This window comes from Tursiops truncatus, chromosome 3 (assembly GCF_011762595.2).
Source record: "Tursiops truncatus isolate mTurTru1 chromosome 3, mTurTru1.mat.Y, whole genome shotgun sequence".
Classification (NCBI taxonomy): Eukaryota; Metazoa; Chordata; class Mammalia; order Artiodactyla; family Delphinidae; genus Tursiops; species Tursiops truncatus.
This window is the reverse complement of record NC_047036.1, coordinates 104,338,983-104,356,323: the sequence shown is the minus strand read 5'-3', so window position 1 is coordinate 104,356,323 and position 17,341 is coordinate 104,338,983. Positions and strand designations below refer to the sequence as shown.

Here is a 17,341-nt window from a genome sequence, read left to right as displayed (position 1 = left end):
TTATTTTTTTTTAATTTTTTTATTTTTTAAGTAGTGTTTATTTATTTTTACTTGTTGACAGTTCGCTTTATTTATTTATTTATTTATGGCTGTGCTGGGTCTTCGTTTCTGTGCGAGGGCTTTCTCTAGTTGTGGCAAGCGGGGGCCACTCTTCATCGCGGTGCGCGGGCCTCTCACTATCGCGGCGTCTCTTGTTGCGGAGCACAGGCTCCAGATGCGCAGGCTCAGTAATTGTGGCTCACGGGCCTAGCTGCTCCACGGCATGTGGGATCCTCCCAGACCAGGGCTCGAACCCGTGTCCCCTGCATTGGCAGGCGGATTCTCAACCACTGCGCCACCAGGGAAGCCCTACTATACCTTTTTTTTTTTTTTTTTTTTTTTGCGGTACGCGGGCCTCTCACTGTTTTGGCCTCTCCTGCTGCGGAGCACAGGCTCTGGACGCGCAGGCTCAGCGGCCATGGTTCACGGGACCAGCTGCTCCGCGGCATGGGCATGTGGGATCTTCCCGGACCGGGGCATGAACCCGCGTCCCCTGAATTGGCAGGCAGACTCCCAACCACTGGGCCATCAGGGAAGCCCTACTATACCTTTAAAATCACCTTACATAAAATAATCTCAGGGACTGTGGTGATCATTTTACAAGGCATAAAAATACTGAATCACTATGTTGTATACCTGAAACTAATGTAATATTGTAAATCAATTATACTTCAATTTAAAAAAATTCTTTAAATAAATAAATGGTTAAAAAATCTCAGGGATAATGTTTAAATACTTACCTATTTAAAATGTTTCTTTCCTAGGTTATAGCAATTTTATGAAAGAACATTTGAGATTAAAAAATAAAATCACTTGAAACTCATTAAGGACTGCCAGAACTCCACTTTTATTTTTGCATTCTTTACGAAAAAAACGTAACCAATTACCATTTCCTTTTCTTTCCCTGCTTACTTAGCTTCAACATCAATGATCATGTATTTCAGAAACTACTGAAAGACTTCAAGTACACTGCTGCAAAGAATAGCTAATAATTGCTCCCTACATATTTTTGCTTAATCTATTTTGTAAACTGTAGTCAACTCCTGGAACATCTTAAGTAAACTACCTTTATTTCCTTAAATAAAAATGAATAATTTTAAACATCATGCAGATGAAACATTTTTAATACCTAACTTCCTTAACATAAGGTAAAACAGTCTTAGGCAGGCTGTCACTGGGAATTTTTTAAATGTCATGATAATTATGCAGGTATGGATCATATTCAGTATTTAACATATGACCAAGGTAACTAATAAGAGGTCAAAAACAAAGTTAAAGTTAAGCACAGATACTTCTTTGAAAAGCTTCTGATGTTTATTTACTTCTGCACAAACAACTTAAGTGGGAAGAGCCACTAGTATAAACCTATTTTTAGTCTCTATTATTAAAACTGCTTAAGAGTTCTTAGAACACAGAAAAACTAAATTTGAATGCATTTGTAATAGCTTAACAATTTAGGTCTTAGGATCTTTTAATGGAATGTTTGAAACCAATCATAATTCACTGCAAAGATAAATCAGAAAAAGAAAACAAACTTTTGAATGCTATGTTATAATGACCTGGACAAAACTGATTATCAACTAGTAATGATTAGCACATGCAATAGACTGAGAAATTAAATCCTCTGCTATATACTTTTGTCAGACATGAGAAAGTTTTAAATGTTCTTATTGCATTCATCTCCCACATACTCAATTTTATTTAAGACAACAGTTCTCTCCAGATTTTTGGGTTTATCAGTGCAAAGTAAAATAAAGCAATCTCAGTAGAAATGGTTTATTACAATGTTATCTTAGAAAGGCTTATTTCTCAAAATGTCCTAAAAGATGTCCAAATCATGAGAATGATCAACCTCAATGGCTTCCTCTGCATCCAACTTTGTTTCTCCGTGTCCTTCCTGTGATTCATCAAGAGAGGCCAGGGCCTCATTTGTGTCACTTGCAAAAGTCTCTCGTGATGTATCATCATCTTCTAGAAAATTTAGGCTTTTAATAGCTTGTTTCATCTTTTTTCCCAACACTTGTGTTCTTCTCTTCTTAGCAGCTTTTTTATTTTCATATTCCTTTTGATTTTCAATGTAGAAAATGTCCTACAATAAAGGAACAACTTTAGTAAACAAGAACTACCATTTATTGAAAGCCTGTTGTAAGGCAGACTCTTTATATTATCTCCATTTTCCACACACAAAAAATATTAGATTCATAATTGAACACAGAGTCCAAGATATTTAATAAATCCTCATTGCAAGTTGAGAGGATGAAGCTATGATTCAAACTCAGCCTAGTGTTAGGTCTAGGGTCCATGCTTATTATACCATATACATCAATCTATAAAGGTTTTCTAAATAGAAATATACAGTAGAAAAATCATATTGTTTAGGATTTAAATAAAATATATTTTATCACAACAAAACAAAGTCTTTGGTATAATAATTTACTAACTCTGAAATGTCATCATAACCACATGTTATATGCTAAGAAACTGGCCAGGCCCGAACTGTGTGACTAAATATGATCATGTAACCTACACAACGCAAGAAAAATTCCAGCCCTTAAGCACTGCTGTAATTAACATGTGAGACTGTAACTCTCTGCCAAAAACTTTTATCACAAGGCATAAAAATGATATAGTCAGCACTTGGATTCCAGGGTGCCAGAAAAAGGATTTTATAGTATGAAAATATGAGAATCTTCTACTACAGGGTTTTTCAAGTATGGCACTACTAAAACTGCAAACCAAGGAATACTTTGTGTAGCAGTCTGCTGCGTGCATTGCAGGATGTTCAGCAGCCTACCTGGCCTCTACCCACTAGCACACCCACCCCACCGCCAAACGGTGACAACCAAAAATACCCCTAGACATTGCCAAATATCCTCTGAGAGGCAAAACTGCCAGTGAATGAGAACAGTTCAAGTAGAAAATACATTTCCATTAAAACACTACATGGAAAAACAAAATAACTTCTGGGAACCTTGATACAGATAGATAAATATAATTTTAGAGGGTACAAAAAAAAAAGGGCAGGGATCTAAAGAGAAGGCAAAAATGATGATGCTAATACAAAAAAGATTCAAAGATTTAAAAGAGAAGCTAGTACAGGCAGGACACACTTTTCGACATCCTATTATATTCTAGGAAGTGACTCTTAAAAGCTGTAGCCAAGGGCTTCCCTGGTGGCGCAGTGGTTGAGAGTCCGCCTGCCGATGCAGGGGACACGGGTTCATGCCCCGGTCCGGGAAGATCCCACATGCCGCGGAGCGGCTGGGCCTGTGAGCCATGGCCGCTGAGCCTGCGCGTCCGGAGCCTGCGCGTCCAGAGCCTGTGCTCCGCAACAGAAGAGGCCACAACAGTGAGAGGCCTGCGTACCGTAAAAAAAAGAAGCTGTAGCCAAGTCAGTTCCTATTACATTCTTAAAGTGCATAAAGTGTAAATCCCTTCTTGTTTATAAAAAACATTATGGAGGATGGTGAGATAAAGGGGGCCCTCTGCTTCGCTAAATAGTAAAAGCAGCACATGGAATTAGCAGAGGAAAGAGTAAGGAACCCCGAAATGAATGCAATAAGGGAAAGCGTCAGAATATGAGAGCTTTGATGAAGAGAAGGAATGAACGTGTTTGCTAAAGAAATGAGGATGGGGGTGGAGAAGGAGGGTACATATGTGAGAAAAAAGCGCAGGAAGGACAAAAAGGGTGAATTCAGAGGAAAATGAGGCCAGCTACCAATTCCTGAATGAGCACTTTTACGTGCCAGGCATTACGCTGAGAACTTGACACAGGTGTGAACTCTTTTCATTCACACAAGAACCTTATGAGGTGGGGATTATACTTGTTTTCAGATGAGGAAAGTGAGGCTCAAGATTAGAGCCAACAGGTAAAGGTATAAAGTCTAAACTCATAAATGATTTCTTCAAATCCATATTCTTAAACCTTAAACCTTCACAAGAGTGTGATAATTCACAATTTTTTCAAGAGTCTACTTACCTTCAAGTGGAGCAATAGTAGAAGTATTTTCATTTTATATGGAAGCACATCCAAACATCTTGATAAAAACAATTCTAACTAGTACAATGCTTGGCAACACTAAATAAAATTACGAAGTTCCCCTTTTCCCTCCAAATATGGCAATCCTTATTAAAAAGGAATGTCATTCTCATGGGTTACGAATTTAAACAGAACTGGGATGACCCAAAGAAATGTCTTTGTAGCATATTATTAATGTTGTTACAACAAATGCAGACAACAGATAATCTGAGAGCAACTTTTTTCTCCCATCCATCTCTTTGTATAATTAACTCTGCAAGTTAAGAACCTGAAGTGCATACTATTTTCAGAGGGAGAACGTTATAGGTGGACTTATTAACTTTTTTTTTTCTTTTAAACATAGTCAATTTTATTCTCCTTAAACCACAAAATAGAGTCTTTGGTTGTAAAAACACCACTAGCTACAGTCTTGCCAGGACGTCCTGGCTGGGGAGGGGGCAGTTAGCTGGCAGCCAGAACTCCTGAGGGGGGGACCTCTTTAAAATGCTGACAGCCAGGTGGCGGGGCCCCCACACCAAGTCGGGGGAAGCACCCCGACCCTCTAGGAGGGCACCGGGCCAGGCCCCGGCGCCGCAGCCGCATGGCGCAGCAGCTGCTGCACAGCACCACCTCCTCAGGGTCCGCGGCGCCGGCAGAGGGCCTGCCCAGAAGCACCACGGCCACCTCTCCATCCTCCTCCAGAAGACCAGGGCTCAGAGATGGCTCTGAGGACCTCAGCTCCTCAGCAAAATCTGGGGACAAGCGTCCCGGAGAGGTGCTCGTCTGGGGGCTGAGGTCTTCCCAGGGGGTCGGTGATGGGGTGGGCGTGGGCGAGGGGGCCTTGGCCAGGCACCCCAGGGGTCCCCGCTTCGCAAATTAACTTCTAACTATTCTTACTTTTTCTTTCTTCACCAACTTTGTATTGTCTAAAACAAATTATAAGGCCATATACCGAAACAAAATCAAATGAGAAAAAGTTGAAAACAAGCCCACTCAGTTCAGTTTTGGCTTCCAAGTTCTACAGACTGTGATTGTTAGCAATACAGTGACTAAAAGAATAATTATAACATCATTATTTGGATGGCACATGAAATTACCTATAATAAAATTATATCTGTCTTAGGCTTTTCCCTCTAGTAACAAAGATAGTGAATCCACGCACATACAGAAAATTTGGTAAAAAAAAAACCCAGAAAAATCTTAAAAGACAAAACATTTATAATCCCTCACAACAGACCAAATCATTGGTAATATTTTGGTGCTTTGACTGCCAGTCTATTGTCCCATGCCTCTTTTTCTCTATAAATTTGTACCTTGTCGTTTTAAAAAATTCAGTTATTATTGCATTTTCTAATTTTCTTAAAATTGTTTCACAAAAATAGAGGCTACAGGATAGCTGTTTTATGAATGTCCCTATTAGTCAACATTCCCCTATTATTAGATACTACAAACGTTTCTGTTTATTATAATGCAATGTTTCTGGTTGTTCAAGATAAAAATCTACTAACATTAAATCTCCTTCTCCACAATGTGTTAGAAGAAATGAATTTCAAAGATAGGTGATTCAGGTCTTCCCTGGTGGCGCCGTGGTTGAGGGTCTGCCTGCCAATGCAGGGGACAGGGGTTCGTGCCCAGTCCGGGAGGATCCCACATGCCGCGGAGCGGCTGGGCCTGTGAGCCATGGCCGCTAAGCCTGCGCGTCCGGAGCCTGTGCTCCGCAACAGGGAGAGGCCACAGCAGTGAGAGGCCCGCGTACCACAAAAAAAAAAAAAGATAGGTGATTCAATGAAAACAGCATGGGTTTGAAGTCAGAGTCCTTCCTGTGTGATCTCAGACCTATCCTTTTTATTGCCCTGCATTTGCATATCAGGGTAATACCCAATGATAGACAGTGCCAGGCTGATGGTGAATAAATGTTATTTTCTTCTCTCCCGCTTCTGGAAATTGTCCAAGTTTAGTTGACAAACAGCTTTTCTAGACATCACTTTATTTAACTCCTTTATAGGAATATTAAATAGGCAGGACACATATTAAAGTCCTCACTTTATAGACGAGAAAATCAAGGCTGAGGGAGAATAAGCAATCTGCTCATAGTCATATAATCACTAAATGGCAAAATTAAGATTAAAACCTAGATTTTGAATCTTAGAGAATTCTTTTCATCACATCATGCTATATCTTTGAAAAGAGTCACATTTTGCTATCTAACAAAGACCCAAGAAGAATGTTCCTTCTAAGTACACACTCTGATCAGGGGTTATACTGGGGGAGGAGGGAGAACATCATTAAGGTACAAGCTCTGTTCTACCACTCAAAAGTTGTGTTCCCAAGGAAATTCACATTGTTATAAATTTATTATCAAAATAACTGTTCCAATGAGGAAAAAAGTAGTTACAGAGTAGAGATTTCAAATGTGCAACAGTAACATTTCCTGTAGGAATTTCAGTAACAGATTTTTAAAAAAATGACTAAAAGTGAATAGCCAGAAAAAAGAAAAAAACATTGAGTAGATGCAAAATATGCTCACATGTAGCATCAGCTCAAGAGAAAAGGTTTTTATTTTTCTGTCATCATCAGCATTACATTAGTACGGCTAAAGCACATTCCTATGACCTTTATCACCCACTGTTATAATAAAGAGAATACAAAATTTCTCAAATATTGTAGCTGTGTTGCACATGTGTACCATCTCCTTCCTATGCAAGAAGACAGTTCTCAATTTTGATCACATGTGCTAAATGCGAGTCATGTTCGTTAATTAATAAATTAAAAGGTAACTGAATTCTGAGCTGTGAAAAACCCACAGTGTATAAGATTTCCCATATGACATTCTGGTAATACAAAAATGATACTAAAATGCCTGGCTTCCAGTTTGTGAGGAATGAACAAAACAAATGTGTGAGCAGACAACAGAATGTAGTATATTCTATAAGAAAGCCATAATGGACTCATCAAAAGGTCTAAATCATGGAGAAAAATGTAGGATTAAACAGATCAAAAGACATGTAACAAATGGGATGTGGAAATCTAGATAGGATCCTGATTTGGGGAGGAAAAAAGCTAGAAAATACATTCTTGGGACAATTCAGGAAATTGGAATAAGGGCTAGATAGATACTGGGATGATGCTATGAAACTGTTCTTATTTTTCTTAGGTGTGGCTCTGTAGGATATTGGGAGATGCTTGTTGAAGTAATTAGGGCTGAATGTCATGATGTTTGCTCCTTATTTCCCAATGGTACAGAAAAAAAATTGTATAGGTAAAGTAAGAATGTCAACATGTTAACCACCCCTGAACCTAGGTGAAGGATATATAGGTATTCATCCTGTTGCTTTTTCATCTATTCCACGTTTGAAATTTTTCATTAATAAAAAGTTGTAGGAGTAGAAAAAAAAAATTACATGCTAAGAGACCAGGAAAAATTGCCATAAAAGAAATCTTGACCTTGGCTCTGAAAGGGAAGAAAATGAGGAGGCAGAGCTTTACCAAAGGCACAAGGTTTACTTGAAAAGAGACAATGAAAAATTGGTCAGTACAAGGCAGAGAAGGTAACAGAGATCAGTAGAAAATGAAGCTAGAGGCTGAGTGGGAGTTAAATTATGATGGATCTCAAAAGTCAAGGACATTATTGTTTCTACCTTAATTTGTTCCTCACTGATACTAGGAGTGTTCTTCAGGAGATTCAGGAAAACTCCACCTGGTGTTCTTCTTCGACTACCATTCTACAAAAAGGAACAGAAAAATGATCCTGTGAAGACTCTTCCAATGAATGGTCAAAGCAACTTTTAGAGACATTCCTAAGGAGATATTAAGGTCTACAGTACCACTCCAGTTTAACTGCAGTGTCCTTCTCTCCTCTCCAGACTTCCATTTGCTCTATTTCTTTTCCCATGGCATGTATCACTTCTTGGCATACTTGAAGATACTACATTTATTCTTTACAGACTGTTTCCCTCCCACCCCCTACTACAACATAAGCTTCCTGTGTCTAGAACAGTGCCTGGCACACAGCAATAAAGAACTGTACAAAGAAAGAATGCATGCACCAAAAGAAAGTGAATTTGGACTTGCATCTTCCCAACATTCAGTAGATTTCCATTAGCTCACTGGTTTTATTACTACTGTATTATTACTACAGTATTAAAATTTTGATATAGGGAATTCCCTGGCAGTCCAGTGGTTAGGACTTGGTGGTTTCACTGCAGGGGGCCTGGATTTGATCCCTGGTTGGCGAACTAGTATTCCACAAGCTGTGTGGCACAGCAAGAAATTTAAAAAAAAAAAATTTTTTTAAAGTAAAATATTGATATAATCTATAACTTCGTGCTCAACTGAATGAAAATCTAGGTACCTTAAACAGTGACACAAACAGGGATGCCAGTACATTCATGATTATTATAATTTGTTTTGTCGTTAATTTCTGGAACCTATGTTCACAGGCTGTTTCCTCACCCAGTGCTATCACTTCTAACTGGTTTCTTTTCTCTCCATTTCCACAGCATAATATTTAGTCTCTTGTGATGTTATTATTCAAATTCATGAGGAACAAATAAGAAGGAAGCCATTCAATCTTCATCCTCACCCTGTGCTGAAAGCTCAATTAAATGAGATCTGCAAAACCATTCATTCTATGGGATAAACTGCTACTGCTTGTGATCTGGCCCCAACCAGAGAAGTGCTCTTTATGCCATTCTGGAGCAATGAAGTATTTTTTAACTGTTTTTTCATTTTTGCTTCCTCAACCCCAGAAGCCTCTTTAGACATTTTGTTTCCTATTCACTCCTACCACCCATGAGATTTTAATACTCACAGATATACTTTATATTTATCTGTCCTTTTTACATAACAAGATTTTTGGTTTTTTTACCCCCAAGAACCAGTTTCCAAGAATGCATGAATTGGGCTTCACTGGTGGTGCAGTGGTTGAGAATCTGCCTGCCAATGCAGGGGACATGGGTTTGAGCCCTGGTCTGGGAAGATCCCCCATGCCGCGGAGCAACTAGGCCCCTGAGCCACAATTACTGAGCCTGCGCGTCTGGAGCCTGTGCTCCGCAACAAGAGAGGCCGCGATGGTGAGAGGCCCACGCACTGCAAAGAAGAGTGGCCCACACTTGCTGCAACTAGAGAAAGCCCTCACACAGAAACGAAGACCCAACACAGCCATAAATTAAAAAAAAAAAAAGCATGAATTAAATGAGCCAAAAGTAACATTTCTTTTTAAAAAAACAAAATAAATTTATTTATTTATGGCTGCATTGGGTCTTCGTTCCTGCGTGTGGGCTTTCTCTAGTTGTGGCAAGCGGGGGCTACTCTTTGTGGTGGTGCGCAGGCTTCTCATTGTGGTGGCTTCTCTTGTTGCAAAGCACGGGCTCTAGGGCACGTGGGCTTCAGTAGTTGTGGTGCATGGGCTTAGTTGCTCTGCAGCATGTGGGATCTTCCCGGACCAGGGCTCGAACCCGTGTCCCTTGCATTACCAGGCAGATTCTTAACCACTGAGCCACCAGGGAAGCCCCAAAAGTAACATTTCTGCTCACCACCACTAACTAAATTCTGGGCACTGTGGTAAGTATACGCATTATCTCATTTAATCCTTATAATAGAGGATTAATCCCATTTTATAGCTGAGACTGAGGTCTGAGAAGTATCGATAATTTAGCCAAATGTCACATCTAGTAAGCTGCACACCCAAAATTCAAAACCAGGTACCCCAAATTCCAAAACCCATATTCTCAAAATCTGAGCTTCCAGTTCCCCCCTCCAGACCTTTCTTAAAATTTCAGCCTTAATGAATCCTATAAGAGATCTGTTGTTGACTGCACACTAACAGGCTACAATTTAGGTATATTTTTTATAAGTAAAGTATTAATTGCAAAAACTGACCATACTGAATTTTTAAATTTTTTTTATACATTTATTTGTTTTTTATTTATTTTTATTTTTGGCTGTGTTGGGTCTTTGCTGCTGTGTGCGGGCTTTCTCTAGTTGCAGTGAGCGGGGGCTACTCTTTGCTGTGGTGCACAGGCTTCTCATTGTGGTGGCTTCTCTTGCTGCGGAGCACAGGCTCTAGGCACGCGGGCTTCAGTAGTTGTGGCGCACAGCCTTAGTTGCTCTGCAGCATGTGAGATCTTCCCCGACCAGGGCTCGAACCCTTGCCCCCTGCATTGGCAGGTGGATCCTTAACCACTGCGCCACTAGGGAAGCCCTGAATTTTTAAATTATTAATGAAGGTTTTTTAAAGTCTGAAACACACTGTAATAATTTATAAATAAGAGAACCAACAATCAGAGACAAGGGCATTTTATTAAAAAATCACATGAAATAATACAAAAGCAGAAAGAATGAAGCAGTTAGTCTTACCATTATAAAAAGGCCACCATTTTGTTCAACTTCAGCAGTTTCCATCAGAAGTTCAATTGCCTTTTTGTTCCCAATTATCCTCACTACTCGGGCTATCAAATCTTTCTTTGGTTCCTGCAACCTGATGAGGAACAAATGAAGTAATATTAAACTTTTTATTTGTTGCAAAAAGTTGAGGAAATCAACTTTTTTAGTTGATTTAGCTAGGAATCAATTTAGTTCCTAGCTAGAATTAACTTCTCATTCTAATAACATTTGCTTTCCAAAATCCCCACTATTTAACCTTGGAATCACTAACATGGAAACATTCCTATCTTGGGTCACCCAAGGAGATCATAACCTCCAGGATCCACCTCAAGTCTCATAACTGGCATCTTCACTTTGCCTTATTGGATTATGGCATATTTCAAAAGAAACATGCACACATAGCAAGGGGAATGCAAGCCTAAAAGCAAAAGAAGATACAACCAGTCTACTCTCATCAAAACAAATAGCAAACATATACCATGCTTTCTAAAAGTTAGCTCTCCTAACTCTAGAGACGTCTAAAAGCTTTAAAATGGATTGGATTTTTCCCTCATGGGCTCCCTGACTCAGAACAAGGAAATAGCTAATATTTACCAAAGGCTTATTATGGGATAAGCACAATCCTAAGAACTATACATGCATTATATCTCAGTTAACTCTCTCAACAACCTTATGAAGCAGATATTATTATTTTCATTTTACCACTGAGAGGTAAAAACTCAGGGAGCCTAAGTAGGTAGCACTTCTGACATCAGAGCCCATACTCCATAGAGATGAAGGAGCATTAATATTACAGAAGTCCTACCAGTTCCCTAACCAGCCCTGGCTTCTTTTGTTTCTTCTGCTGTGGAAAGAGCAGTAGACTAGGAACAAAGGGGCTAGACTTTAGTTCTAGGTCTGACACTTATTAAATTTGTGACTTTGAGCAAGCCACACAACTACCGGGCCTCAGTTTCCTATTTGTAAAGTAAAGGCTTTGGTTTACAAAATCTCGAAGTTCCTTTCCAGAACTCAAATTCCAAACTCCCTCAGTATTTTAAAAAAATCCAGTATGAGTATTGACAGGCTTGCCTGGAAAGTAAATACTTGTTTTCCTACTAGCTATATTACTCTTGAACCTTACCTGTTTTCAGATTTGTGACACTGTTCACTAGTGATTTAGAGCTAATAAAAAAGTAAGCAAAATTTCAACTTTTTATTTATTTATTGACCTCCCCGGGCGGCTTGCAGGATCTTAGTTCGCCGACCAGGGATCAAACCCGGGCCCATGGCAATGAAAGTGCCAAGTCCTAACCACTGTACTGCCAGGGAATTCCCAAAATTTTAACTTTTAGTATTTCTTGTTAAAAATACATGAAATGGGCTTCCCTGGTAGCGCAGTGGTTGAGAGTCCGTCTACCGATGCAGGGGACACGGGTTCGTGCCCCGGTCCAGGAAAATCCCACGTGCCGCGGAGCAGCTGGGCCCGTGAGCCATGGCCGCTGAGCCTGCGCGTCCGGAGCCTGTGCTCCGCAGCGGGAGAGGCCACAGCAGTGAGAGGCCCGTGTACCGCCAAAAATAAATAAATAAATAAAAAATACATGAAATGTAAATTTACCATACATCAAGCAACTCTACTCCTATTTACCCAAAAGAAATGAAAATCTGTGTCCAAAGATGTGCACGTGAAAGTTCATAACAGCATTATTCATAATTTCCCAAAAGGGTAACAGCCGATATGGATGTGTGCGTGCATATGCGTGTGCGTGTAAATAAACAAACTGTTGATTCCTGCTACAACATGGACGAATCTGAAAAACACTGCAGTAAGTGAAAATAGCCAGGCACAAGAGACCCCATACTGTGATTCCATTAACATGAAATTTCCAAAAATGCAAATTGATAGCAACAGAAAGTAGATTAGCAGTTACGTGGGAATAGGAACAGGAACTAACTTTAAATGGGCACATGGTATGAGGGATCTTATAGGGTGATGGAAATGTTTTAAAAGTGCTTTATGGTAATCGTTGTACAACTGATAAACTTACTAAAAAAATCAACACTTGAAATGGATGAATTTTACCACATGTACACCATGCCTCAATAAAATTGTAAAAAAAAAAAAATTCATGAATGCTTGAAAGCACTCCAAAAAACCTACATGATTTAAAAGGATATGTTTTTACCTAAAGAGTTCTATAGCACTAAATGGAAAGAGTTGCTCAAAAGTTCATAAAAATCTGCAAAATTATTCTACCAGGTCGGCCCAAATTTAAGAACACCCAGCTATATTCATATAACCACATAAGCCTAGAGTTCATGCCTTGAATTTAAAAATTTCAAAAAGGAACACCATTGTCAGTGTATTTGGAATCTGTGTTATTTCTCATAAATGGAAGACAATTGGTCAAGTGCTCACTTGTAGACAAATTTAAATACTCACCTAAAAGAAATTTCATCAGCCACTTTCTCTTGAGAATCGTCCTCTGTGATCTCATATCGGCCTTTATAGTTCATTTCTAGTCTGTCTCCTAGTCTGTCTTTGACAGGTCGTTTCCTTTTGAGATGACCTTGCCCATTTTCCTCCTCCTTTGATCCCGTTTTTTTGCCACCATGCATATATTCATCTAGCTCTTTGTCTAATTCTTTTGTATGCTCTTGGGATTCCCTCTTAAGTTTCTTAGCAAGCAAATAATTGTATGTCTCGGATTCTCTGCTTCTGTCAATAGTGCCCTCCATTCCCAAGATACCAAGTTCAGTGGCCACTGCATCTTGATTCTGTTCCTGCAGCACAGCACCCCATATGTTGTTAACCTTCTTCCCTCCAGCAATAGGCGGTTTCTGGCTGCTCTGGCCAAACTGAAAAGGCTCTGGTTTGGAAGGAGTGTTAAAACATTTTTGTCGTTTGCGCTTCCAGAGAGAGCTATCATCATCTGAATCCGAAAAACTCTCCTCACTTGAATCCACACTTTTAACAGTCCGATAATGTGATACCGGAGCACACACTGTTGCAGTACTCTGGAAGGGCCTCACTGCACAGTCCCCACCTAGTGCTTTCTGCAAGTGAAAGAAAATACAATCAATTCCATAAAACACATTAACTCCACACACCATGTGCTTTTTTTTTTTTTTTCGGTACGCCGGCCTCACACTGTTGTGGCCTCTCCCGTTGCGGAGCACAGGCTACGGACGCTCAGGCTCAGCAGCCACGGCTGACGGGTCTAGCCGCTCCGCGGCACATGGGATCTTGCCGAACCGGGGCACGAACCCGTGTCCCCTGCATCGACAGGCGGACTCTCAACCACTGCGCCACCAGGGAAGCCCCACCATGTGCTTTTTAAAAAGTTATTTAGGGATTCAGCTGGACCATTTTGAAGGAGAAATGATCTTCAAAGATCTCTGAAACCAACTGAGGCCCTGCATTTCTAAAGGTCTACATGGAATTTCCTTTTTTTTTGCCTGCGCCGTGCGTCTTACAGGATCCCTGTTCCCTGACCAGGGATCGAACCCGGGCGGGCAGTGAAAGCGCCAAATTCTAACCACTAGACCACCAGGGAACTCCCTGGAATTTCCATTTTAAAAGCCACAAATTCATATTTCTATATAGCTAATACAGCACTTAGTTCTAAGACCCCTTTTAAAAAATTTCCAAAGCTTTTAATTCTCACCTTTAGAAGATTTTCAGTCTTTTAAGTTATTGTCAGAATGTTTGAAAATGACATACACGACGTTACTAGCAGTTAAAACAGAACTTGTTTTCTTCCTTTCCAAAGATGCCTGCCATGCATTTGATTACATCAACTGTCTTTATATGGTTTTGTGACTATGTTCCTTTTAGACTAGACAGTAAACTCCTATGTGTAAGAATCTCCGACAAATTACTTTTAAAACTGCAGAGTCCGTGGCATTAAGTTTACAAGTCATGGGTCAATCTATGTAAAACAAACTGAAAGAGACTGAAAAACAAAATATTTTGGTACCGATTTCCTAACAAATTTCTACGCAAAAGGAATCACCTTTGCTTTTTCAACTAAACATTAAACAAAGTATTTGTTAAGTTCCTAATATGTGCTAGAAATGGGGGTGGGGTATTTTAAGTCTAGAAGGTAAGTCTTCCTATTTTGAAATAATAATGGCACTAACACTTGTCAGCCATTACTCAGGCTCCACTGAATCCTGACAGCCACCCTATTACTGTTGTACTATTATCATTCCTATTCTAAGATGGGGACACCAGGCTAAATGACCTGTCAGAGGTCACACAGTGGCGGCGCCAGGATTCGAACGCGGGTAGACTGGCACTAAAGCCTTCTCAAAAGAGCTTGCTACTCAGTAGGGCGGCCAAGACAAACGCCTGCTTCGAAACCTGGGAAGCTAACACAAAACCCAGTGCCACATTATGGCATGACGAAGCTAGGTTCCAGGGGAATATGGAAGACCAGGCCTCTGAGCAAGTGATGAACTTCATCCCTGGTCCTCACTCCCTTTCTGCTCAGCGTGCACATGAGCGCCACAGGCTGTTTGCGGGCAGAGGTCCCCAGGTTCTACATTTTCGGCAAAAAAATGCCCTTCCGAGACAACCTAGCGGCGCCGAAGTGGGGAAGCCCGTAGGTTTAGAAAACGAGGAGCGGAGCACTGGAGGCGGGGAAGAGGCAGCCGCAAGCCCGCCTCCGGGACACAGCCCGCCTCGCGGAACCCGCTTCGCAGCGAGACGCCGGGCTAGGTTCGTACGGCCTCCTATCCCCGCAACCTCCCTCGCTCCGCGCGCCGGGCCGCGGGACGCCCGCCCCTCACCCTCCCCGCCGCACCGGCTCGCGCGCCGGGCCCGGGGACGACCACCCCTCATCGCAGCCCGGGCTCCGCGCTCCGCGCTCCCGGCCCAGAGTCACCCGCACCCCCCTCCGCACTCACCGGCACCTGCAGCGGCCTGTCGCTGGGTGCCACCGTCATGTCGGAATCCGAGTCAGAAAGTTGCCCATCTTCCATGTCGCGGGCCTCCTGCGCCTCCTGCGCCATCTTCCCGCGGCGCGGTGCAGCGGGCCGAGAGGGCACTTCCGGCGGGGCGGCGGGCTGGTCCGGCTGGCTCTGACTGGTCGGGCGCCCCCGCGAGGGGGGCTGCTCCCGCCCCGGCGGCCGGTGGACCCAGACGCCTGGGTCGAGGCTCGCAGATGTTGCGTCATCATCGCAACCCGCTCGCTTAACGCTATTCTGGGAGAATGAGTCCTCTGCTGCTGCGGCACCCTGGCGCGTTCCTTACCGACCTGTTTCCGGCAAACTTAAAGATGCGCATGGATGGCAGCCATGAGGGATTTTTCCCCTGGCCTCACAACCCTCGCCTGGATGCTCTGGGCAGGCCTTCCTGCTTCCATTCTTTCTCCTCTGTGATCCACCGTGCATGTAGCTTCCCGGGGAACCTTCCAGACGGGACGTGAGGTCACCGCCCTGCTCAGACTTTCCAGGGCTTTCCTCCGCACGATAAGGCTTGAGTTCTCAGCACTGCCAGCAGAGCTGCGGGTGTGTGCCTGTCTGGTGTCCCCCCTCCGGCTCTCCAGCCACGCTGGCGCTGCTCACGTTGTTCCTCTGGCACCCTTTGTCCTTTCCCGGCCCAAGGGCTTTGCAGTTGCTGTTCCCTCTGCCTGGCTGACTCTCCAACACCCGACACCCCGTTGTTGCACAGGTTATGCTGTCTCATGATTCAGGATTCTGATTAAATGCCACCTTCTCAGAGAGGTCTTCTTCAACCACCCTCACTAAAACAGGGTCTCTCCTGTCACTCTCAAACTCTTTTTTTTCCCTCATGGCATCAATAGTCATATGTGTATTTAAAAAATTTTTTGTCTGAGCTCCCCACTAAAATGTCAGTTTTATTCGCTGTTGTTTCTACCTGCGAACATACATGACTTCTTGTATGTAAAGATGGTCAAGAAATATTTGATTTTTTTTTTTTTTTTTGCGTAAAGGGGATCTTGTTATTTGTACCTTTTCCTATTCTGCTATCTACTTTAAAAAAGAAACAATATTGGGGTCCAGAGGTTGGGACTCCGCACTTCCACTGCTGGAGGCTGGGTTCGATCCCTGGTCTGAAGATAAAATCCTGCAAGTCGCGAGGCGCGGCCAAAAAAAACAATATAGAAGTTTATTTGGACACCTTTCTATACCAGAATATAAAGATCTAGCTCCTTCTTTTTAATGACTCCCTAGTTTTCCATTGCATGAAGGTAGCCTCATTTTTTAGTCTCTGATGGTTGTGTTTTGCAATGAACGTGTCTTTTTACAAACTTGTTTTATTATTTCCTTAGGATATGTTTCTAGACTGTATGGAAAAAAATGAATTTAGATTTTTGAAATGTGAATTTAATACCTATAAAGGAATTTGGAAGTCACCTGGTCCAATTTATTTTGACAACTGAAGAGAGTTTACACAGCTAAGCTAGTGAAGACCTGCGTCTTGATTCCAGGTCTCCTAATTCTTAGACAACTTTATTATTTTACCTTTTCTGCATAGAATTACAATCCCCCTACAACTGATTTTTGTGCGTGGTGTGAGGTAGGAGTACATTTTCATGTTATTATTAACATTTTACTATGTGGTATGGGAGGCAGCTAAATACCGTAGAATGCATACAATAGCCAGCCCCTCACACTAGAGACTTTCTCCAGTGTTTTCCACCAGAAGAGTTTTAGTTCTTACATTTAGGCCTATGGTCCATTTTGACTTAATTCTTATTATCTAGCGGGAAGTAAAAGTCAAGTATCCTTGTTTTGTGTGTGTGCCTGAATATCCAAATAATATAGCACTATTTGTTGAAAAGACTATTCTTTCTCCCTTGAATTTCTTTGACACCTTCATTGAAAATCGACTATATATATGAAGGTTTATTTTTGAGTACCCTATTCTGTTCCATTGATCTTTATGTCTAT

At 41.6% G+C, this 17,341-nt stretch overlaps 1 protein-coding gene across 2 annotated transcripts; it reads right to left on the bottom strand.

Annotated features, from left to right (window-relative positions):
- Positions 1 to 867: 867 nt before the first annotated feature.
- Positions 868 to 15,907, bottom strand: PHAX (phosphorylated adaptor for RNA export). 2 transcript variants are annotated; one of them, XM_004320455.4, is made up of 5 exons: positions 15,332 to 15,907; positions 12,864 to 13,477; positions 10,415 to 10,535; positions 7,696 to 7,779; positions 868 to 2,128 (listed from the first exon to the last, which is right to left on the bottom strand). In XM_004320455.4, the coding sequence occupies exons 1-5, from the start codon at positions 15,434 to 15,436 to the stop codon at positions 1,859 to 1,861; spliced, it is 1,194 nt and encodes a 397-aa protein (XP_004320503.3). In that variant the 5' UTR covers positions 15,437 to 15,907; the 3' UTR covers positions 868 to 1,858. The 2 variants fall into 2 exon arrangements, with proteins under 2 accessions (XP_004320503.3, XP_073658564.1); XM_073802463.1 differs by lacking the exon at positions 7,696 to 7,779 and having other exon boundaries at positions 15,332 to 15,901.
- Positions 15,908 to 17,341: the final 1,434 nt, after the last annotated feature.